At 37.7% G+C, this 25449-nt stretch overlaps 1 protein-coding gene across 6 annotated transcripts in view; it reads right to left on the reverse strand.

Annotated features, from left to right (window-relative positions):
• The window catches only part of PDE7A (phosphodiesterase 7A), a 94533-nt gene that overhangs the window by 39670 nt on the left and 29414 nt on the right, over positions 1-25449 (reverse strand). For 4 of the 6 annotated variants that reach the window (XR_008554652.1, XR_008554651.1, XM_028158802.2 and 1 more), the window contains exons 2-3: positions 11836-11896; positions 8458-8541 (exon numbers count right to left, since the gene is read on the reverse strand). Coding sequence is in view for 4 of the 6 variants with exons in the window: in XM_028158802.2 (XP_028014603.1) it covers positions 8458-8541; positions 11836-11896 (145 nt within the window). In the remaining 2 variants the exon portion in view is untranslated. Of the gene's footprint in view, positions 1-8457; positions 8542-11835; positions 11897-18475; positions 18536-25449 lie in introns of those variants that run through there. The other 2 variants (XM_054708751.1, XM_054708752.1) reach the window with 2 other exon arrangements.

Here is a 25449-nt window from a genome sequence, read left to right on the forward strand (position 1 = left end):
AAAATTTGAAGAACTTCTATATTCTAACCTCCCCTTTCTTTAATTTTCCTCTAAAAGAACAGGAGCCATATCTGAAAGCCTATTATTAATACGGAGTAAGTACATTCACCTCTACCTATGAGATAAGTTTTCTTGGAAGAGTTTTTACATTTAGCACGTACGAGTAATTGGAGGTGGGGGTGGGGGAAACTAGGTGCTTAGGGCAATGGCTTGCACTAGAGTAGCACATGCTGAAATGGACAGGCAGCACAGCAGAGTGGATACAGACATGGGCTTTGGAGTCATACACCTGAGTTTGAATCCCAGCTCTGCCATTTTGACTTGTTTTGTGACACTGGGAAAGTTATTTAAAGTTTCTGATCCTCAGTGTCCTCACTGTAAGCCTCATAGGACTGTTGTAAAAATTAAATGAGATAATATATGTAATATGTCTTTGGGGTCAAAAAATAAACACTTAACTTTAATGCTATAGTTATTATAAATATCAAATGTTTTTATTGAGGTATAATTGACATATTAATTTCAGGTTCAAATATTTTTAAACACATAACTTCACATTATTTAACAAAGCCAGATTTATTCTTCATGACAGCATAACTTCAACCCAAAGACCACTGCATATTTTACATATTACAGAAATAAATGTACACATTTGAAGATTTCAAATACGCATAACCTTATTTCTTTAAAATGAATATACAATCCAAGCTTTATTACAAATCAAAGAAATGACTTATTCACAATCTAAAACTAGATCAATGTTAACATGAGAATAAACCCTATAACCAATATTCTTTCCCTTAGCAATTCTAATAACCTTAGTTTGCAGAATTCATTGTTCATTTTGCAGGATTTGATAAAACAGTCAGTATAAAATCTTTTTTTTTCTTTTTAAAATATAAAACCCTTTAAAAAGATTAGTCTTATTATGTTATGGATTGGGCATTTCCACTCTTCAGTTATGGGTTACATATTATATTGGGTCCCTCTTATGCTTAAACTCAGGTATTGAACATAGCCCCTTATTAGTGAGCTGAGAAAGAAAGGAGGAAAAGAAAGTACACAAGGCCTTAATGGGTAACATACAAAATAAAGCCTAAAGTTAAATCTCCAATTTCCCCAATTCTCCAAAACAGGATTAAACTACCATTAAATTGTATTACAATTAAGGTCCAGTCCATATCCTTTTCTAATTTGTGCTATGAAGTTAAAGAAGATACCCAGGAGATAAAAAACAGTGGTTTTCGATACAGGCATCTCACAGTCACCTGGAAACGAGGTACGTTTTTAAAAATACACACATGGGGCACAATACAGCAATGCTCGTCTCCTCTCTACAAGCACCATTTGGGAGGAAAGTGTTATAGGAAGGAGGCAGGAACACTTGTGGTGAAAAAGGCAGAGGAAGAGGACACAGGATTATTGTTTCCTGTTATATCTCCACAATCTATTTCAGAAAGGTTGTTTTTGAAACAACCAGATATGATTACAAGACAAATGAGTGATTGGGAACAAACTAAAATTTTAAAATATGACCTTAGTCTACAATGCCACAGCTATAAGTAGAGGCTGGCATGCTCACATTTGAAGGGGAGACGAAATTACAAACGACAGACAAGCCACTTAATATGCTTGTAAATAGGGAAGCGAGGACCAGGCAGTATAGCAGGAAAGATAAGAAAACACGGTAACAAAGAAAGTCAAGGCAAAGGGAAATGGCAAGCAACAACTTGTATGCTCCAAGTGAGAAGCAGTGAAAGTTTCCGAGTAGAATAGGATGCACCCTTGTGTGAGAATTACTATATATTAAAGACTGAGATAATAATCTAAGACAATAAAGTCAGCATGACATAAGCTTTTAAGCCCAAAATACACATAGAAACAGATGTTCTTTCTGATCATATAAACAAACATGAAATGAGTATCCACATCTAACACAGCCCTGTTAGGAAGACAGGAAACAACCCAAAATCAAACACACATGAAGATCAAGAGAAAATTTAGGGAAAGTTCTGTATGTTTTCATAGTGGGACATTATAATAAAACAATATGAAACATTCGATTCAACAGAAAGGCAGCAACCAGACTGAATTTGGTTAAGTTAATACAGATTACACTTAGAGAAATACGAATGGGATCCTATAAAATCTGACAGAAGATAAGCAGTTTTGGTCAATTTGATGCAGCAAAAATATTAAATCTCTGAGCCAGAGAACAGAACAAAAAGATGAATAAGAAAAAAGCCTAAAGTTTAGAGTTTTTAGGCCACAATGTATATATCCTGAAAAATTCTCTTGCTGCCCTAGTATGGGGTGGAATAAGGTGCTAAAATGAATTAAAAGCTCAAGATAATGGGCAAAATATATTTACTTGGAATGGAACATTACCATGTGCCAGGAAAAACAGAAAATGAAAAATAAATGCACTTGTGTGGAATGAAAAAAAAACAACTGTAAAGAAATATATTCCATGTATTGTTTGACATTGGCAGAGAGACTAGGCCTTCCAGTCTATGACGTCAATGAGCTTGGGTGAATTCCGTGAACAGAAGTAACTGTCAAGTTAGTAGCTGCCATTACTATTTAATAATCATGCCAGAATCTTTCAAAACAACATACCAGACTTTGTAAGTGTACATGTGGACCAGAATTATAATAATTCTTTTATATTTAACTAGAGGCCTGGTGCACGAAATTCGTGCACTGGATGTGTGTGTGTGTGTGTGTGTGTGTGTGTGTGTGTGTGTGTGTGTGTCTCCTTCAGCCCAGCCTGTGCCCTCTCACAGCCTGGGACCCCTTGCGGGATGTCCATCTGCCATGGGATCGGGCCTAAGCCAGCAGTTGGACATCCCTCACTCCTTACTGCCCACCTGCTCACTCCTTACTGCTCAGCGCGCTGCTGTGCTCCCCAGCCGTGAGCCTGGCTTCTGGCTGAGTGGCGCTCCCCCTGTGGGAGTGCACTGACCACAAGGGGGCAGCTCCTACGTTGAGCGTCTGCCCCTTGGTGGTCAGCGCACATCATAGTGACCGGTCGTTCCACCGTAATGGTTGCTTAGGCTTTTATTATATAGCCTACAGGCCCGATACATGAAATTCATGCAAGAGTAGGCCTTCCTTCCCATGGCTGCTGGCACTGGCTTCCCTCCGGCACCCAGGACCCAGGCTTCCATCGTAGCCCTGGCTTCATCCAGAAGGCTGTCTGGTCTAATTAGCATATTACGCTTTTATTATTATAGATGGAACTACCTGAGAGTCAGTGTGCTCCCCTGAGGGGTCCCAGCTTGCGAGAGGGTGCAGGCCAGGCTGAGGGACCCCACCAGTGCACGATCAGGGCCAGGGAAGGACGTGGGAGGTTGGCAAGCTGGGGAGTGGCTGCAGGAGGGCTCCAGGGCGTGTCCAGCCTGTCTCGCTCAGTCCCAATTGGCCAGACCCCAGCAGCAAGTTAACCTACTGGTCAGAGCGTCTGCCCCCTGGTGGTCAGTGCATATCATAGCAACTGGTCAACCGGTCAACTGTCTGCCCCCTGGTGGTCAGTGCATGTAATAGCAAGCGGTTGAGAGGCCTTAGCATATCATTAGCATATCACTCTTTGATTGGTAGAACAGACAAGCAGACGACCGGACACTTAGCATATTAGGCTTTTATTCTATAGAAAGCTATAAGCACTTATCTACTGTATTTTCTGGCGTATAAGACAACTTTTTAACCCAGGAAAATCTTCTATACGCCCAGTCGTCTTATATGCCAGAAAATACGGTATATATATATGTATATGTGTGTGTGTGTGTATGTGTGTGTGTGTGTGTGTGTGTGTATTTTTATATATATATATATATATATATATATATATATATAAGCCTAAGCGACCATTACAACGGAACGACTGGCCAGTAGCTATGAGGCACACTGACCCAGACCTTGCTGCTGGGGCCCTGACAGCCCTGAATCTGGTTCACCTGCACCCCGGACCCAGACAGGAGGAGGAGGGAGCCTGATTCCAGGTGGAATCAGCCATGCCTTAGCTTGCTGCTGGGGCCCTTGACAGCTCCAAGTCTGATTCACCTGCACCCCGGACTCAGACAGGAGGAGGAGGGAGCCCGATTCCTCGTGGAATCAGCTGTTGGTTAGCTTGTTGCTGGGGCCCTGACAGCCCCTAATCTGGTTCACCCGCACCTTGGACCCAGACAGGAGGAGGAGGGAGCCCGATTCCTTGCGCAATCAGCCGTTGGTTAGCTTGTTGCTAGGGCCAACCTTCCGTGGTCCCTCCCCCCGACAACCCCCCCTCCATCGACCCTGATCGCCGGCCAGGCTGAGGGACCCCACCCGTGCACGAATTCGTGCACCGGGCCTCTAGTTATTGTATAAGTAAGCTCAAAATAACATGTAACTAAACGAATGACATAAGTTTAGGGACCTATAAATTTAGAGCAAACCAGGTTAAGTTTTGACAAAAAGTTAATATGGAATTCATTTAATCAAATCTAATAGATTTAAGCTCAAATATTATATTTCAAGACACCAGGTATATGGCCAATTGAACATAAAAAATATGTGCCAGAATGTTGGGAGCTCTTAATCCAGTCCTGCCCACTTAGTCAGCCAACTTACTCAAAAGGAGGAAAGGAAAATGAGGAAGTTGCCTGGTTATCTCTGTTGGGTTGAGTGAAAGCAGACATTTGAGAAAGGCTCTAGGTCCTGTAAAAAACCCTTTTCAGATTAAATCAGTTTTTTTGTATTCCTAGCTTGCTCAAAACTTTGTCAAGAAGTGCCTGTTGAATTTTATCAAATGCTTTTGTGGTGTATATAGTCTATCCATGGCGTTTCTCCTTTATTCTATTAACATGATGAATTACAATGACTGATTTTTGAATGTTAAAACAATCTTACATTTTTGGAAAAATATAAATTGAGTCAAAATATATTATTCTTCCTATGAATTGCACTTAACTTAATAACATGTTATCTAGGATGTTTCATCTATATTTGTGAGTGATAATGGCTATAATTTTCTGTTCTTGTCTTATTCTTGTTAGGTTTTAGTATCAAGATTCTGTTATTCTTACCTAAGTGGTAAAGAGTATCCTTTTTCTCTTATACTCAAGAGTTTGTGGATAAAATTTTAGTTTTATGGTTATTTTTTTCCCATCACTTCGAAGTAATCTTCTAGTTTCTTGGTTTCTGTTGAAAATGAAATAACCTGTTTCTGGCAATCTCCTAGTTGCTTCTTTGAAGGTAATAATTTTCTTTTTCTCTTTTAAATATTTTCTGATTTTGGTTGTAAGTAATTATTTGCTACATCTAGGTCTGGTTATCTTGTAATGTTTCTGTACTTGAGATTCATAATGCTTTTTTTTTTTTTATAATGCTTCTTGATCTGTACCTTAATGTCTTTTATCAAGCCATAGAGATTTCTCAGGCATTATCCTTCCAAAGACTGCTTCTGCTATATTCTCCCCCTCCTCTCCTGGGACTCTGATCACCTTTCAATACATTTTGTATCAGATTGGAGATAGAAGACTGAAACGTTCTTAAACCACACTTCACTGACCAGCGGGGTCTACGTCCTCTCTGCATGAATCTGAACAAGTGGTGTGACAAGCTGATGGACAGAATATATAAACATGATGTGGTACTAGTGTCCAGGCCCAGACCATCAAAGACTAGACACTCCCACACTTCCTCTCTCTTGGAATGCTTGCTCTGGGGAAAGGCAACTGCCAAGACTAAGTACCCTGGACTGCCATTAACAGAGAGAGAATTCCTGGCCAGCCCCAGAAATTCCAGCCATCCCATCCCTGGTAACAGATATGAACGTGCAGAAGCCACTGTGGATGCTCTAGCCCCAGGAGATAGCATGCAGAGAAGGATCAAGGCCCCAGACACACGGACCTAGTGGAGCCACCCCAGCCGTCTCTAGCTGTCTGAGCTACCCCAGCTGAAGATGAAGACATTATGAAGCACAAACCTAACCCAGACGGAATTTTTAACCCTCAGATTCATGATCATAAAAAAGGTTGTTGTTTTATGCCAGTAAATTTCGGGGTCATTTGTTACTACTGGGAGAGGTAATCCTCCACAAAGGCCCCAGGGTCAGGTCTCTTTCTTACTGGATGTGCCAAGAACGCCAAGCCCTGACCAATCATTACCTGGGCCATTTCTCAGGGCTGTGTTTGCAGCTGGCACCCTTAAGGGATAAGTAAGATCTTTCCCTGGGACAGAGAGTATTCTTACTATAAAAGAGGTAAATTCCCCAAGCTCATTATTCCTTAGAGGTGATGCAGACTCACTGTTTGTAAAATATTCACATAACCCCCTGGGTACTGGAGGAACTGCCACAATATGATATTCATGTTGCTGTGTCATGAATAATAAAGTCCTTTGTCTCTGACCCAGAAGTTTTGAGCCTTCTGCCAACATCCATGAAGCAATAATAGGCAAACTTGTTACCTTATAAGGTAAAATCCCAGATGCTTCACAATTCTTGACAGGTACAGAGCAATATGTAACTGGAACATATTCCATATCTTTTCTGTATTTTCTACCCTTTGCCTCACTGTGTTTCATTCTAAATATTTTCTTCTGACTTATATTCCAATTCACTAATTATCTCTTCATTTTGGTCTTATTTGCTGTTAAAACCATCTCAAATTAGTTCATATTTAAGGTATGGTATTTTTCAGTCTGAGTTTCCAACTGGTTCTTCTTTTATAATTTCCAGTTCTCCAATGAAGGTCTCAATCCTGTCTCTTTATTTTTATCAATGTAATTACATTTAGTTACTTTAAAAAATGTTTTTATTGATTTTAGAGAGAGAGGGAGAGAAAGAGAGAGACAGAAACATCAATGAGAGAGAGAAACATCAATTGTCTGCCTTCTGTGTGCCCCCTACTGGGGATCAAGCTGGCAACACAGGCATGTGGCTTGATGGAGAATCGATCTGGTGACCTCTTGTTCATGGGTCGATGCCCAGTGAACCCATGAACAATATGTACAATAATTAGTTATTTTAAAGCCCATGTACAATAATTCCATATGGATATTTCTACTGTCTGTTGTTTCCCCTTCCCTTCGGCCACACTGTCTTGTCTCATTATGCCTTTTTATTTTTACGTCAGTGTTTGATATTGCATATGAAAAATGTACAAGAAAATTGAGACTAACAGGATTAATATTTACTCCTAGCAGATGACTAGAGGCATTAAAGCCACGGATAATCTTTTTTTAAAAGCCACGGATAATCTTAATCTAATCACTGGAGACGTTTCAAAGCTGGGATTTCTTTCTACGGTTTACTTCAGGGTTTCTAACTTAAACACTGAGGTTTTACCAGAACCAATCTCCAAGCGTTGGTGAGCTCTAAACACCCGTTTTTGTTTTTCCTACCCTTACGTGTCCACCAAGATCTCTGCTCAGCTTGTCCACCTTTCTCAGAATCAACAGATGCTACGAAGGGGAAAGTAGCCTGAAAAGGCGCTCAGCTCTCTGCCTCAATAGCATCTGATATACCCAAATACATTGTCTAGGTTTTGCCAATCTTTCTAATATCCTTAACGAGAGTATTAATCCAAATAATTTAACCAACATTACCAAAAGTGGAACTTCTCCAAAAACAGGTTTAATATGTTTAATACTTAAAGGTTTTACAAGTTTTGTTTTTTCCCTCTTCTCCATTGTGGGCCAGACCCACATGACGTTTGTTTTCAAAATATGCATTCTACCAACCATTTTAAAGGTGATGTGTATTTCCAAATAAACCAAAAGGACATACCTTGTTAATTATGCAATACCTTTAGAAAATGTCATTTGCACAAAAACATCTGGAGTAATGAAGATGAAACATGTGGAGTAAAAATTTTTAAAGAAAAAATATTTTTAGAAATAGATGCATAAATATAGAGAACAGACAGATGGTTGCCAGAGGGGAGGGAAGTTAGGAGGCTGGATGAAAAAAGTGAAGGGTTTAAGAAGTACAAATTGATAGCCACGAAACAGTCACAAGGGGTTAAGTACAGCATAGGAAATGTAGTCAGTAACACTGCAATAACTGTGTATGGGGGTACTGGAAATATTGGGAGGATCACTTTGTAAAGTATATGACTGTCTAACTAATATGCTGTACACCTGAAATTAATATAAATAATACTGAATGTAAACTGTAATTGAAATATAAAATTTAAAAATCAAGGAAAAACAATTTTTTCAAAGAAAAAATGTACCAAAGTAATTTCACATTTCAATTAAAAAGAACATCAACTTTCATACTTCTACTTATCTCTAAACATTTTACTAACATCATCTAGGAATAAAGTGTCATTTACCGTGACCCAGTGTTTTTAAAACATTCCAAACATAATACAGTTTTCTCTATTCTTTTTTCCCTTGGAAAATTATGTAATTTTATAAAGATCTGAAGTTTGCTCAATGTCTAAGAGAAATATTGTATCTGCCCACACTTACCGTGAAAAATACGAAAATCAATATACGGATGAGAACCTCTTCTTTCTGATTCAAATCCTGCTCGACTCCTTACGCGAACATCTCCTGGATGGGTCAAGGATGAAACACAGCTGAGAAGGCTGCCATCTGGGAAGAAACTCCCATATGCAACAAAGGCCTATGTGGCGTGATAGTCATAAGCAGTGAGTTGCCCACTAGTAATATATATGGAATAAGTAAGAGCTGCTTTATATAAATTTCCAGTACTGAGTTGTAAAGCTAAATGGACATGTTTTTTAAATCTACTCCTACAATAATTATTATAATAATCTATAGTTTTAAGTTAGCTTTCTGAAAGATGACTCAAGTATATGATAATTCAACCTAATATCTTATTACTCACAAGGAGTTAAATAAAACCCCTCAGCACAAAATGTTAAAAAGCCACAGGAAGAAACAAGTATTTATGAACTGTTTACTTGATACCTAGCACTATACTACAGGTTATAGGGGATATGAAGAAATAGAAAACACATTACCTATTCTCAATCAGCCTACAATTTTTTGAATGTACAGAAAAGTAAGATGTTGAAGATTCTGCCTTGTTAAATCTGATCCATCTCTCTTTTCTCATGGACAGTGGTATACCCAAGGCCTTCAGCTGGCGCTTACATTTTGCTCTTGACAAGCTCACACTGTTTCTACAGGTATCCATATGATGTTCAGATGTTCTTCTCCATACAGCACCACTGCAAACCATGGACCAGGCACTCTTTTTTGTGCTTTATAGGCATTATTTTATTTAATTCTCTAGCCAATTCTGACAGAGAGGATCTTTATCCCATTTTATAGATGCAGAAACTGAGATTTTGAGAAGTAGCATGCCCATGCCACAAAACTAGTGTAAAGGGTGAGTGAGGACTTAGACCTCGCTCAGTAGGCTCCACTATCTTCCACAGTTCCCAGGTCCATAAACTTTAAGTCTCCAGTCCCCATCTGGGTGTTCTTGCAATTCTAGGCAGCTGGAAGGCTTTCCTGCTTATTACTCTTTGTTTCTCAAAGTAAGGCCATCATTTCTACATGAGTCCCTCCCACAAAGACTAACCACTTCTCTCAAGTGCTGATTCCTTCACCTTGTAGTAAATGTTTACTGTGCACCCAACCACACTTCAGGCTCAGGAAATACAGCAGCAAGCAAAATACAAGTCCCTGTCTTCATGGAGCTTATCTTTTCATGGAATGAGGCAAATACTAAAATAAATAGTTTCGTCCTATATAGCTGATGGCAGCTGGTAACATGGAGAAAATGAAAGCAAGGTAGAGGAGGAGCGACACATTAGTGTGGTCAGAGAAGGCCTCACTGAAAAGGAGGCATCCGAGCAGAGACCTGAAGGAAGTGAGGTTGGGAGCCATATGGTATCTGGAGGAAGAGGTTTCCTGGCATAAGAAAGAGCGAGTATAATAAGTAAATACTCTTAGATGGGAGTATGCTTGGCATGTTCAAGGTCAAGCAAAGAGGACAGCATGGCTGGAGTGAGGTGAGTGAAGGGAACTGGTGGGAGGGAGTAGGGCCAGATCATATTGGACCTTCGTGGGACATTAGAGTAGCTTTGGCTGTTACTCTGTGATAGAAAACTATTAAAGAATTCTGAACATGCGAGTAAGAGTAATTTAACTTAAACTTAAAGTAATTTAACTTAAGTCAGTCTCCAAAGACTGACTCTGGTTGGGCATACTAGAGTTGCGTAGAGTCATATAGGTAAACTAGTTAAGAAGAGCAATAAACACAGCAGTAACGATGGCTTGTAGGGAGGGGACATGGGAAGATGTTGGTCAAGGGGTACAACACATCAGGTATGCAAGATGAGCTCTGGAGCTCTAATGTACAACACTGCGACTAAAGTTAAAAATCTGCTATGGCTGAGAACAGATGGTAACAGCATGGGGGGGTGGGGGTGGGAGCAGAATTCTGGTTATATTTTGCAGGTACCAGCCAAGAAGTTTTGCTGATAAACTAGACATAGAGTACAGAAGAAAGAAATAAGAGTCAAGAATGACTCCAGAAGAATGGCGTTACATTTTCTGGGATGGCAAGACTGCAAAATGAACAGCCTTGGGAACACAAATCTTTTGTCTAATAGACATTTTAAACGTGAAGTACCCATTATATGCCCATGTGGAGAAGTTCAACAGAGTTTTAAAAAATGAGTCTAAAATGCTCTGTTTCAAGGAGAGCAGAATCCTGAATAGGTTTGGAGAGAGATGGAGACAGTGAAGAGGAAAGGGCTGAACATTCGTGGGGAGACAATATGTACCAGAGTAGGATGAAACTGAGGCAGATAAGATACACAAGCTAAATTAAAGAGGGGGAAAAATGAAAAAGAGCAAAACCAGGACACTGGAGAACATTCAGGCTTAAGAGTATGAAAAAGAATTAGTGAAAAAGGCAAAACAACAACAACAAAAAGTAGGCGAAGAATAAGAAATGCTCATATCATAGAATTGAGGGAAGAATTCGAAGCATGAGGGGAGTTGTCATGGAAGATACCTTTAAGAAAAGATGAGCAAACTTTTTACAGTATGAATTAAAGTACAAGGGATCTAGAGTGTGGGGTTAAAGAGTGAAATCTGATAGAGAGAGAAAGAAAACGATAGACATATCTGTGAAAATTCATGTTACTTTGTGGACTTAAGCAATACATTAAAAACTTAAGGACTAAGATTAGAAGACACATGGTCCTCTCCTCACCAGCCAACTGAGAACAAAATACACCCAGTGACAGGACTCTGGTCAGGTATTTCATGGGCTCTTCTTTGTCTGTGCTAGCATGGACATCTGTTTAGTACTTAGCAACTCTACAAATCTAGGATTATTTTTATAAATAACTTGAGGCCCCATGCACAAAATTCGTGCAAGAGTAGGCCTTCTTTCCCCTGGCTGCTGGCATCGGCTTCCCTCTGGCACCCGGGACCCGGGCTTCCCTCGCAGAAGGAGGCCCTGCCCACTCGCCGCAGCCCACCAGTCGGGTCGCAGCTGTGGCGGCTTGCCTCGGCCCTTGCAGCCCCGGCTTCGGCTTCGTCTGGAAGTCATCCAGAAGGACATCCGGTCTAATTAGCATATTATACTTTTATTAGTATAGATACTCAGGATGCAATTTAAAATTGGGCACGAGTGACAGAGTCCCAGTTATTACGCCAGATTTCTCAATTACCTAAAACTTAAATGCCACTTTATTCACATCACATTTAATATTGGTTTCTAGACTCAATTTCAAAGTAATAGATTACTTCTGCTGTAAACAGGGATGAAAAGCTACCTAATTAAATATATCTCAATTTCAAATAATAGTAGGTGATAATAAAATTAATTGGTATTGGTACAAAATAAAACATGCTTACCTAGCATACGAATGTACAATGCAGTCTGGTCAGAGCTGTCATAGGAAATAGCTCCACGCCTCTGAAAAAACAATCATACACACATTTTAAATGCCTGACAATTAAATATGATATAAAATTCAATTCAACAAACATGTATTTATTGTTTATGAAGCACAATGAAAAGTTGGATATACTAAATGAAATTAGTTACGTATGGCATCTGCTCTTGAAATCTAGAGTTATAAAGACAAACAGTCATAACCCAATAAGGCTAAGCACTACCATAAACGTGGATTTGGAGTGAGGTGCACGCAGTCCGTGGATCAATGTTGGAGTAAGTCAGACAAGCCCACTCGGGGAAGACCTTTTGTAGAGGTAAACAGAACTAAAACGAGATATGGCTCAACTACTTTATTATTCCCTTCCTGTAAACATGAACGAAGAAGCAGACAGACAAGAATCATCAGACACCTGAAGAAACCCATTAGCTAAAAATAAATGGAATGAAATAAAAAACCAAGTGGCCCACAGGCTAGCAAGAAATAAGAGGGGGAAAAAAGGTAAGGAGTGTACTTCAAGAGATCTGAGAAGACAATGAATTTATGAAACAAACAAACAAAAAAACCCGCAGGCTGTCATTGAAAGACAGCGGATTTGAAAATATATTTTATGTTTAAAATAAACAGATATAAAAATGTATCTTGCAACATTATTCATACTAGCCCCAATTTAGAAAAATGGATAGATAAAATGTAGTTTAGCCATACAATGGAGTATTATCCAGACAAAAAAAAGGAAGAAAGTACAGATACAGGATACAACATTGACGAACCTTGAGAACAGTATGTTGAGTAAAAGGAGCCAGTCACAAAGTACAACATAGTATATGATTCCATTTACATGTAATGTCCAAAATAGGCAAATCCACAGAGACAGAAAGTAGACTGGTGGTTGTCTAGAGTTAGGCGAGTTGGCAGGAAATGGGGAGTGAACATTTCAACTTACTGCTCAAAACCCTCCAAATGACTCCCACTGCACTTTAAATAAAGTCCAAACACCAAGCTCTGATTTCCAAAGGCACCCAAGGTCTGCCTACCTCTTTCTATCTCCTCTCCACCATGACCCAGCCAGCCTGGCCTCCCTGCTCTTCCTCAATCTCACCAAACATACAGCCTTTACCAGTATACTTGTTCCCCTGTCGGGGTCACTGCATCACTGTCCCCTCTCATCTCTCAGGTTCAACATGAAATGTCATCTCTTCCGAGAGGCATTCGCAGACTACCAAATCTGAGTCACCTAAGATCACCCTCTTCCATAGCTCCCTGCCTTCGTGCTCTCAACAGCATTAGCAGATGTTACTTTGTTTGCTTGTTCTAAAATAAAAGCTCCACAAGAGCAGGAACTGTACTCCTGGCCCCCAAAACAATAGCTATTATTTAGTAGATTCTAAATAAATATTTGGTAAATAAATTATTAAGTGATTTATTGCAAATAAGTTAATGAATAGCACTGATATAAAGACAGCTTAAAAATCGAGAAGATAAAATTAACAGAATCTAAGCTCTTTGTTCACTGCTTTATCTTCAGATCTAGAATAAACCCCAACATTTAGAACACAGTCTAGCACATCAAAAATGATCAATAATATTAGTTGAATAAACAGTAAGCAAACTGTTTTTATTTTACTTTTATTTTTTAAACCTCACTCAAGGATATGTTTATTGATTTTAGAAAGAGGGAGAAACATTGATGTGAGAGAGAAACATGGATCCATCCGTATATGGCCCACCAGGGATTGAATCCACAACCTAGGTGTGTGCCCTGACCAGAAATCGAACCCTCAACCTTTTGGAGTATGGGACAACACTCCAAAATTTTTAAAAAACATTTAAAAATAAAATAAAATATGACCACATTAAAGTATTTTTAAATAGGAAAGGTCTTTCTACCTGTCCAATAAAATCCAAAAGTCATGAAAATGGATCATCTTGGGCACTAAAGTTATATTTTATATGGTAAAATATATCATAAACAAAGGCAAAAGACAAATCTCAAACCAAGAAAAATGAGTTCAACAGATATAACAAAAGGCTAATTTCCCCCTACTTCAGTATAGCCTAAAAATGAAAGGGGAAAAAAGTGTCTCACAAATCAATTAGAAAATGATGAATGATGTAGAAAACAGGTAGAACATAAGCATATGACTCACAAGGAAAGAAATAAGCCAATAAACACAAGAAAAAATGTTCAACTTAACAAAAAAAATTACATATTCAAGTAGTGAGACTGCATTTTACCTATCAGATTAATGATGTTCTTCCCTCACAAAACTCTCAAGGAAAAATAATCTTTTATTACTATTAAAAAGAAAACTTATTTAAAGCTCTCGTTTGAATTTAGTATGGGAAACAACTCCCAAATTATTGTTATCTCCTTAATGCTTATCAATTAAGAGAAAATTATCAATTAAATTCTTACATGATTTTATACATTCTTAAGAAACAACAAAAAACAGTCCATGAAATGTGAAAGAAACAGAAGTTTAAAAATAAATTCTAATTTTCAACATTGGTTGTCTCCAAGGAGGCAGAGGGACACAGAGGTAGAGGAGGACTTTTCAATGTATAGCTTTTGAATTTTGTAACATGTATAGTTATATATTCACTAAATAAATCAAGTTTAAAAGTATAAGAATCTACTATAAAAAAAAACACACAAAACTACCAAGAAAAGCATACAGAACACACTCCTGACAGCATCATGCTTAAAGAGTCTTCCCCCAACACAATATCCTAAGGAAGCCACCTACACTGTTTCATGGTGAACTATTTATTCTAGAGCTAACAGCCACTTTAATCATACTGATGAGACTACAGATATCATTAAGTAATACCTTGTCATGGTCAACATCTATCAACCTGCTAGTGCCCAATAATAACTTGGATAATAGTTTGTTAAACAAATTTTAACATGTCTCTAACAGTTCCTCCTTAAAAGTGGTTGGTTTTTTTTTTTAATGTAGGAAGCGTATTTACTAAAACAGCCACTAATTACAAAGTTAAAAATCTCATTTATCACTTCACATATTAAAGATTGAGAAAGACTAATATCAACTCTATTAAATAAAATAGTTTAAAAATTAATAATGAACATAATCTAGATTATAACTGACATATTAAAATTATTTTAAGATAATCACTTTGGACTTACTTATAGAGGCACTTTAGATATTAAAATGACAGGCTTTGTAGTAATCATAATAAAAACTTGGCAAAAAGGGTAGAACTTAATTTTTAATATATATTAACAAGTAATAGGGATGCGCAAAATATTCAAATTATTCTACTCTTTACTAATTTAAGTAATTCTGGTCCACAAACTTAGCCTAAATGCTATAGTAAACCAAGACATAACTCTTATAAAATAAATCCAAATGAGACAAAAATATTTTTAAGAATGGGCTTTAAATGTATGTATCTGAACATATCAATGATAATTCAATTCATTCATTCATCACCTCAAGATTAAAATGAGTATTAAATTATCTCACTAAGCAATTTAGGTAGAATAAAGTAAAGTAACTCATTTTGGAAAAATACACTATCCTATATAATAAAGTCTAATATGCTAAGTGTCCGGTCATCTCTTCAACCAATCTAAGTGTAATATGCTAATAATATGCTAAAGCTGCTCAACTGCTTGCTATGGCGTGCACTGACCACCAGAGGGCAGATGCTCTGACTGGTAGGTTAGCTTGCTGCTGGGGTCCAGCAGATGGGACTGAATGAGAGGGGCCCTGGAGCCCTCCTGCGGTCCCTCCCCGGCTGGCCAACCTCCCGCATCCCTCCCCAGCCCCAAACGTGCACCAGTGGGGTCTCTCAGCCTGACCTGCGCCCTCTCACAATCCAGGACCCCTCAAGGAATGTCAGAGAGCCGGTTTCGGCCCGATCTCGCAGGCCAGGCTGAGGGACCCCACTGATGCACGAATTCGTGCACCGGGCCTCTAGTAAGCTATAAATTATAACAATAAGTTTGACTTCCATATTAGAATCATGGTATTTTATTTTATTTATTTTTATTATTGTAATTATTTTTAATCCTCACCCATATGTTTATTGATTTTTAGAGAGAGAGGAAGGGGAGTGAGAGAAAGAGAAATATTGAAGTGACAAACATCAATTGGTTGTCTCCTGTATGCACCCTGACTGGGGATCCAACCTGCAACCCAGGTAGGTGCCCTGACCGGAAATCAAACCCACAACCTTTTGGTGCACATGATGATGCTCAAACAAACCAAGCCACCAGGCCAGAGTGGAATCATGGTACTTAAAAAAAATCTTTATATGTTCTTTATATACCAACACTGCAGCACAGACTTAACATATGTATTTTTTTAAAAATATATTTTATTGATTTTTCACAGAGAGGAAGGGAGAGGGATAGAGAGCTAGAAACATAGATGAGAGAGAGACATCGACCAGCTGCCTCCTGCACACCCCCCACCTGGGGATGTGCCCGCAACCATTGTACATGCCCTTGACCGGAATCGAACCTGGGACCTTCCAGTCCGCAGACCGACGCTCTATCCACTGAGCCAAACCGGTTTCAGCAACATATGTATTTTTAATGTTACCATTTTAAAAGCCATATACTAGTAAAACTCTATTTTTAATAAAAATAGTAAAACAAATTTAACCAAATTCCTGTGTCACACACACTGTCAGTCAGAAAACCCTCAGCTATCACCCACATTCCCACTTCATCTCACCAGTGAATGGAAACAGCACAGAAATTTCTACTCATGACTGTTCTAATTTAGCCATCCTGGGAACAACTTGTAAAGCACAGTATAGGTCAAAACATGGGTGAGGCTGAGCTAATCAGAAACTGACAGCCGCAGCGCAAACAAGTTAAACTGTAAGGTTCCAAAGGATCTGCTGCCACTAACAGGAGCTTGGAGTGGCCCTGGTAAGACACTCACTACCTTAAATCAGGGTTGATCACTCTTCCAAAGACTTGACTTACAAGATAAATGACAAAAGTCGTAAAAGTTGTTCCTGAGGTTAGTTAATACATAACTTTTAAAGACTAACATGTTTTAAAACTGACAAAGATATTCTAAGTGCTATTGTTTTTTATCTTGTTCAAGTTTCCACTAAAACGACCTATTGTGAAAAAGCATGTGTATTTCTGTCACATGGTAAAAGTAGTAACACATTAACTAACACTTGTTGAGCTCCTCCTCACTCCGTGCCAGAAAATATGCCAGGTGCCTCCATACAAAATCTCATAACCCACACACGATCTCTGAGGTTGGATTTTTTGGCCTAGTTTTTCTGATCAGTAAACTGACGGTCAAAGGGCTTAGACACAGTAGCACTAAATTAATTTTTTTGTAGTATTACCAAAAAACAGTAACATAGTACAACAGATGAAGCCTAGCCAAAGTTCTGAAAGCAATTTTCTCTGATATAGTAAAATATATTCTTATATATGCAAGAAAAACATGCTCATGTTTGTGTGCCTAAACATTGGTCCACTGAATAGTATCCTTCCTATAAATCACAAACAAAATATTAGCATTCTTTTTGCTTAAAAACTTAAATTTTTGGTGGATATATAAAAAGTAAAGTCTCTAAAAACATCCACAATTCATCTAATGATAATATTAACTTGATCTTCATTCAATAACTTGGCAACCTAATCCTTTAAAAACAATAAATAAATAGAGATGTCAATGCAACAAAATTAATTCTTAACTTACAAAATATAAGGACTTAAAAATTTGAGTACACTTTTTCTTTGAGAGTTCTTTATATCACTAAGAAAACAGAACTGTTTCAAGTAAGAGAGAATTATGCTTAAAACATTATGCTGAAAATGTGAGAAAATTACACATCAGGGATTTAAAACCTTGCTTGAAAATGAAATGTAATTATATAGGAGGACGCCTTGCTAATTTTAAGTGAATACTCTTTAATTTCTTAATATAGGAAGACAGAAGCTGCATAGTGAACGAAAGATATAATTATTTTTTATATGAGTATAGAAAAATAATTTCAAATACTATAATCTTAAATACATCCTACTTTAGACTCATCCAGATGGTATCTGGCTAGCATTCTAACAAGCATTTCTCAAGCCTGATATTTAGAATTCAAATAAAAATAATGGATATATAATAATTTTAAATGTTTTCAATATACTATAAGTAAGGCATGCATTTTAGTAGGAGGAAGACCTTAAGAGAGACCATGAATGAGGGTGATAGTTTTTTAAAAGTTTATACACTATGATTTTATTTGTGTACTATATTTTAAATTTACATTAGTAAATTCTTTATCTCCAGAAGAAAATGTTTATAATATGTACACCATTAATCTTAAAAGTTGAACTGCTTTCATCATAAAAACGTCTTTAAAGGAATGATACTGAGGAATGACACCATAAAAAGTCCTTGGCAAGGAATAAAGTGGGAGAAGGAGAAACACTGCACACAGTACATATAAGCTTTTCAGCTGACAGGTAAAACTCATAGCTCTTTTAATCAGAGAAATAAAAACAGAAGCAAAAGGAGAAGAAACTTGACTAGTAATTTCATTCCTATCAAGTATAAAAACTAATAATTAAGGTCACAATCCTAATAAAGATGGCCTACCTTAGAGGCAATCCACTTGATAACAACCAAGGCCAGACACCAGATCAATGTAATTCCCATTGGATCAATCAAAAGCCGGCGACATAATCTCCCTTCTCCCCCCAGCGAGCAATGAGCAAGAAAGGCTGGTTAGGAGTTTGAGAAGAACCAGCTGTCCCTAGAGAAGGGACACTGGCTGCCTTGAACCTTAAGCAGCTGCCTTCAAACAAGGATCACCTGACTGCTCTGAGAATGTGCTGCCAGCCAGCCTTCTTACCAGTACGTGCTTAATGCCACCACCCAGGGTTGAGGTAGAACAGTGTCAGTAATGTTGGAAGAGGAAAGGGAAAAACCTTGGGGAGGACTGACCTAACAGTCTCACAAAGCGGAGACCAGAGAGGTCTCAGGCTAGCCCCAAACCCTGCTACAAGGTTCACAGTTACAGAGGGCTTTGAAATAACTTTCAAAAGAATGTGTGGCAGTACTAAAAATTCCTTCATTTCTTACACATAGACCAGCTTCACAGGTATAATGTCCTGGCATTTTATTCTATCTTTCCAACTTTTAATACTGACTTTGTTCAACCTTTTATTTCCTTTCTTTTAGTTTAAAAGAAAAGGATTGTTCAGAAGAAGGGGAAAGAATCAGAATTGAGACATGGAGGGGAAGATAGTAAGAAAGGCTATCTGAAAAGTTATCTTTTAAATGAATTTCTGTTGAGATTATTTCTCCCAGCCAAGAGCCTGGGTTTATTTCCTAGCTTTACTGCCCAGAGCTGAGTGACCCTGGGCAAGTCACCACCTCTCTGGGCCTTATTTTCTTCCCCTTCACAGGAGTTAAATGACAATTATAAAAGAATCCTTTGCTCCTGGTAGGCTCTCAATAAACGGTAACTGATTCAGAATTAAATATTGAAGACCTAAGGATAATGGCCGAATTCACCCTAGCTCCACCCCAGCACAAGGCTTAACTGTAACTACAATGGTCCATGAGGGGAACATGCTCTGTGCTTGTCCAGGACCCTGACAAACCTTTCTGCAGCCCTAGTCGGGCGAGGGTCTCAGTTTCCATTTTTCACACTGGGTAACAGGTTGGCTCCCTAAAAATGGTCCCCTCAGCATCCTCTTCATAAATTTCTACTACATTTCTAACACTGAAATACAGAGATAATCAAGACATAATCCTCCCAGATCACAAAATTTCCTATTTGAATGGAAACAGCTATTGAGTTTATGCCTAAAATCAGAGCTCCTTTGCTGCCAATGGCACATTTACATTACTCAAATTTTATGAAAATTTCAGGCAATACAATATATTTAACTTTCTTAATGACAACCTAAAAATTTTTTCTTATTTTGAAGTATGAAATACTACTTGATAAATTACAAGGCTTCTCTGAATAACAAAAATTTCAGGAAGATGAAATAAAAACAAAAGCTATTATTTAATTAGTATGAACACTCCTTTACAATATTATGTGTATTAAAAAATTCTCCTAAAAATTAATCTTTCCACATTGAATCATGTCATTTATTATTCCATAAAAAAAGTCAACTCTTTTATACCAATAACAAATGTATTCTTTTACATTAACTTTTCTCACCTCTCAAAGCCTTACTGAAATATGACAGGATAACAACAAAAAAGCACTTAACTATACCAAAAAAATTAATGCACAGGATACAACTAAACTTTCCAAAAAAGAATCTGATACTGTAAAAAGAAAGTATAAAACGTTTACCTTTCTGGGGCTTATAAAACTAATACATAAAAAATTAAGGCATTAAAAGCAGACCTCACTATTTTAGGAGTGTGTGTGATCAATAAAAAGATATGACTTTGATCACTGTGTCTTAGAGAAGTAATCCAAGTGCAAATTTTATCCCTGGGGCTTTCTGTTATCCACAGGACACCTGTCAATCTTGGCAATAGCCCTTAGCTGTCCATATAGAGACACGGCATGCCCCTCTCTTGACCAAATTAGGCCATGCTCATCTGCATTGACATCAGTGTCTATAATTTTGGAATCTTGTTGACGGAAATAGCTTATCCCAGAGTTCTTTATACTAAGTAATGTCTGTAGAAAACTATAATCAAATTAATAATAGAAAAAATTGAACACTATAGTCAACCCCCTCCAACTGAGCTTTTATCATTTTAAATTCCACCCATTTTAACAAGTAATAAATCAGGGTGGCTTTGTTTCTTTTACTAAAAATCACATATAAGGGCTTTTTATTTTTCATATGGTATGAATTTCAAGATATATAAAACTGACAAAAAACTGTGGTAACTAACTTTGATAATAAAAATTATTTTAAAACTAAAGTAACATGGGAGTTTTACAAGTTAATTAAGACCGTTGTGTTATACTGATTTTGAGTCCTGAATTAAGTTTTCTGTTAATACAGTATCCCAATATTTGATGGCAACAGATATGTGATTAGTCCTAGTATGAAGGAAGTAATTAAAAAAAAAAAAACCCTTAACATTTTACAAACATTCAAGTCTTCTGGTCCAGAAAACTATATCTGATGATAATAAAAAGGACTTAGAGACTTGCTTATCAAACCAATGTTCATAATAATTTTTAAATTATGGAAAAGTGGAAATGGTCACAATTTTCAGAAGGAAAAAAAAGCAGTAGATATTCCACAACTGTAGAGTTTGGAGTTAGAAAAGGGTCATATAATGTATATAAAGCAAGTGTAAGGCTTCTAGTATATTAAGCCAGGAGAATGTCCCAGACACGGGTGCCTTAATTTCAGCAAGGCTGCACACAGTCTCTGGTGACATCCTTAAGAACAAACAGAGCAATGTGAGCCCCACACTACAGTTAGGCAGACTCCTAGCTGACTGAACAAACACATCCAGAAATCAAGTACTTGATATCAAACTAGTGGAAGAATTCTAGCAGTGAATCAGAGAATTTTGCATCTGACCTTGTCTTGTTACACAGTTTATTTACTGGGGTGCGGATCCTACAAACGCTTATCAAGTCTGCACATCAAACACAAAGGGTAAACCAGCATGCTTAATTACAAAATAACTTAAACACACACACACACACACACACACGTAAAAGGCTAGAGTGGTTACATTCTAAGTTAATAACAGACAATGAGTAAAGGCAATCTTAGGAGGCACTGAGTCAGAGAAGTATTCAGATCTCTACTTTCAATACAGGCAACATTTATAAGACTGGGTTCAGTACTGAATATTACACTGGAAGATTCATACATCTATAACATTGTAAAATGCAGATAAAGACAATATATAAGAAATAGTTTTATGAACTGAGATGCTTTAGGCAAAGATATAAAAAGAGGGACAGAATAGATATTAAAATGCTCTAAGATTTAAAAAAAAAAAACCTAAGGAGTTTAGCTTTATTCTGTGAAATTATAGATTGAAAGTAGGACCAATGGGAATAAGTCTGTGAAAAATAGGATTCAACTCAATATTATTTTCTAAGAACTTTCTACAATCAAAACTATGTAAAGTAAAAGGAGCTGCTTCAAACTAGTCTCTGTCTAGGAGGTTGTGGGGGCAAGCTAGAACAAATTACCTTGAAGGTCTCTATCAATTCTAATAACCAATACTATAACTTAATATTCAAAGAAGTCTTTCTAAGAAAGCTACTGTCGTTAAAGGCTTTCAATGGGAAATGCTTCCACCACCACTCCCCACAGAACTAGCATATCGACTTCCTCAAATCTACTAGAACTAAGTGGTTACTGACATTTACCTTAAAAGGCACTTAAAAAATGTAGTGGGGGTGACATTGGTAAAAGGTACTTTTTAAATGAGAACTATTTATAGGTGAGGAAAACAAACTTCACCTCTAATATGAACAGACCACTACTTGTGGGTAAAATATATAAAAATATTTATAATACCAGTGGCCCGGTGCACGAAATTCGTGCACATTGAAAGGGAATTAATTAGAGGAAATATTTTAATATTGCTATTTGCCCTTTCTCTATAATAAAAGTGTGAGAGATAGAAGAAAATGAGTACAATGTATATGAAATACATAATTTTATTAATAAACAACAAAATGATATAACAACAACAAACTCATAATATAAAAACAACATTGATGCAAATAATGACTGATAAAGTGATTAAACTTATTCTAATATCTCTGTGTATACCACATTAAGAGTGAAAACACTTTCAGAGTGCTTGACTAATTTCCCTTGAGATAAAGTATCTACAACTTTAACGTCACATCCTCTTCGAACTCGAGAGAAAGCAACATATAATTGACCATGTGCGAAAACAGGTTCAGGTAGGAATATTCCTATTCTGTCTTGAGTTTGTCCTTGTGATTTATTAATAGTCATTGCGAATGCTGGCATCACGGGAAACTGTCGTCGAATTAATTTAAATGGGAGGCCAGTGTCAGATGGGGACAAACCAATTCTTGGAATCAGAACAACCTCTCCCTCTGCAGATCCTGTTAATACTTCAGCTTCAATAATGTTAGGTAGCAATCTTTTGATAATAAATCTGGTACCATTACAAAGACCCCATTTACTATTAAGATTTCTCAATAGCATGATGATTGCACCGACTTTCAATTTTAATTTATGACACAGCATTCCTGAAGGAGTAATATTATTAAGAAATTCAATGGGAAAATTTTCCTTTTCAGCATCATCTGTTGAGTCAATGGAATCATCACTCAAATAGGTGTGAAAATCTCCATCAAGTATATCCAAAATTTCTTCATTTAATTTTTGAACGTGCTCATTTTTTTGGACAAAGAATTGCACGTTTAGATATATTTTTAGTATTATCTATAGATATACTATTTCCAAAGGTGGCTTCAATAATAGATCCATTAAAAATCATTTCATGGGGAATTTCAATAATATCCATTCCTAAATGAAAACTGCTATCAAGTTTGCCATCTCCAAGTTTTACTAACCATTCACTATAAGCAGAATCCTCTGATCTCATATTTGTTTTAAGAGACAACTATCTGAAACATCCCCACACACTACAGTACTTTAAACTCGTTTGTACTATGGCCAATTGTATAGCATGGCAACACAAAAATCCCCTCTGAAAAGAACTTTCCCACCAAATGCAACACTCAAATTAGCGCCAGCGAGAGCTTTATATGTATGGCACGTGTGCGAGTCAAAGTTTATTTTTAAATTTCCAGTGTGCGTCATATGTACCGGTTGGTCGGATGGATGGACAAATGTCGGTCACTTAGCCTTTTATCTATACAGATTATGAGCCATGATTTTACCTTTTTAAAAAATCATCCTTTAATACCTCCAAAGCACAATGAGTGAGAATCTGAAGGTTTATGTGGCTTCTATTTGGTTTCTAGGACAAAATTCTTTCCTTTACCCACCACTCACTTCTCTTCTTTTACTCTTGAATGTTAATTCTAACATAATTTTTGTAACACCTCTTGAAAAGGATCCCACCAAGTTTTTGATAGTCCATATGATAAAACTTACAGAAAAATACAGCATGAGACTTTCATTCTCTCACTAACTTCTTCATATAACTGTAATTCCTCAGCCTCTAAAGAATGAAAAAGGAAAATAAAAGTGCCTTCTCTCATTCCAAGGCCTTTCTCAGTCAGGCAACCACAAAAAGAAAGAATGAGCCTACAATTCATGCCATGTAATCTCTATCAGGCATAATTCAAATCAAATCCCATCAGGCAAAGTCTGGGATAATTAAAATGTATAAGAGAACAGTGGTGACCTGGGGGAGAACTTATGAAACCTTGTCTCCTGCTTTTGCTGAATATTCTTTTTGTTATGCTAGATTCCAAGCCCTGATCGGGGACCTGGTCAAGCGGCTGCGGGCGCTAACCCATGCCACCTGCCCCGGTCCGTGATCCGTGATTGGGGACCTGGGCAGGCGGCTGCGGGCGCTAACCCACCCCGCCTGCCCCGGTCCGTGATCCGTGATCGGGGACCTGGTCAGGTAGCTGTGGGCGCTAACCCACGCCACCTGCCCCGATCAGGGACCTGGTCAGGCGGCTGCGGGTGCTAACCCACGCTGCCTGCCCCGGTCCGTGATCCGTGATAGGGGACCTGGTCAGGTAGCTGCGGGCGCTAACCCACACCACCTGCCCCGATCAGGGACCTGGGTCAGGCGGCTGTGGGTGCTAACCCATGCCACCTGCCCCAGTCCGCCATATTGGCTTGGATCCCGTTGGTGGCGGTCGCTGCCCCCTTCCCCTGCCAATTTTGCTGGGTTAATTTGCATAGCCCCCTGATTGGCTGTGGGCATAGCAAAGGTATGGTCAATTAGCATATTACTATTTTATTAGGTAGGATAGATACTAAAGAAGAAAAATACTACTATCTATAGAGATCGAACAAACTTAGTAAGAAAATTATGAATAAGCATGGCAAGAGTCAATAACTGTTTTCCCCTCAAACCAATCAGAGTTGAAGCGCAATATAATTCTGAAGTGTACTGGAGGCACACTGAATTGAACAGTACTATTTCATCTTCACATATAGTATTGTAAGAGAGACAGACAGATTTTGACCTTTCCAGTGTGTTAGGCAAAAGGGATATAATATTAGTCCTTGCCCTCACACATCTCAAGTTTTTGTGAGGATTACAAAAAATTACAATTGCAAATAATTACAATTGCAAGCAAATGTAAGATGCTATGAACACCAAGTATGACACCAAAGCCAGGATTTGGTAGCATCAAGGAAGACATATATGGTCAATTGATATTTGACAAAGGTACCTAAGTAATTCAAGGGGAAGTACAGTCTTTTTCAACAAATGGCACTAGAAAAACTATATAAACATATGGGGGGAAAAGGCAACTCAACATGCAATCTGTTGCTATACAAAAAAATTAACACAGATCATATATCTAAACATAAAGGCTAAAATAATTCGATTTCTAAGAAAGTATATGAGAATATACTCGTGATCTTGGGTTAAAAGCACTAATACAAAAACACTAATCATAACAGAAAAATATGTTAATT

This window comes from Eptesicus fuscus, chromosome 19, assembly GCF_027574615.1.
Source record: "Eptesicus fuscus isolate TK198812 chromosome 19, DD_ASM_mEF_20220401, whole genome shotgun sequence".
Classification (NCBI taxonomy): Eukaryota; Metazoa; Chordata; class Mammalia; order Chiroptera; family Vespertilionidae; genus Eptesicus; species Eptesicus fuscus.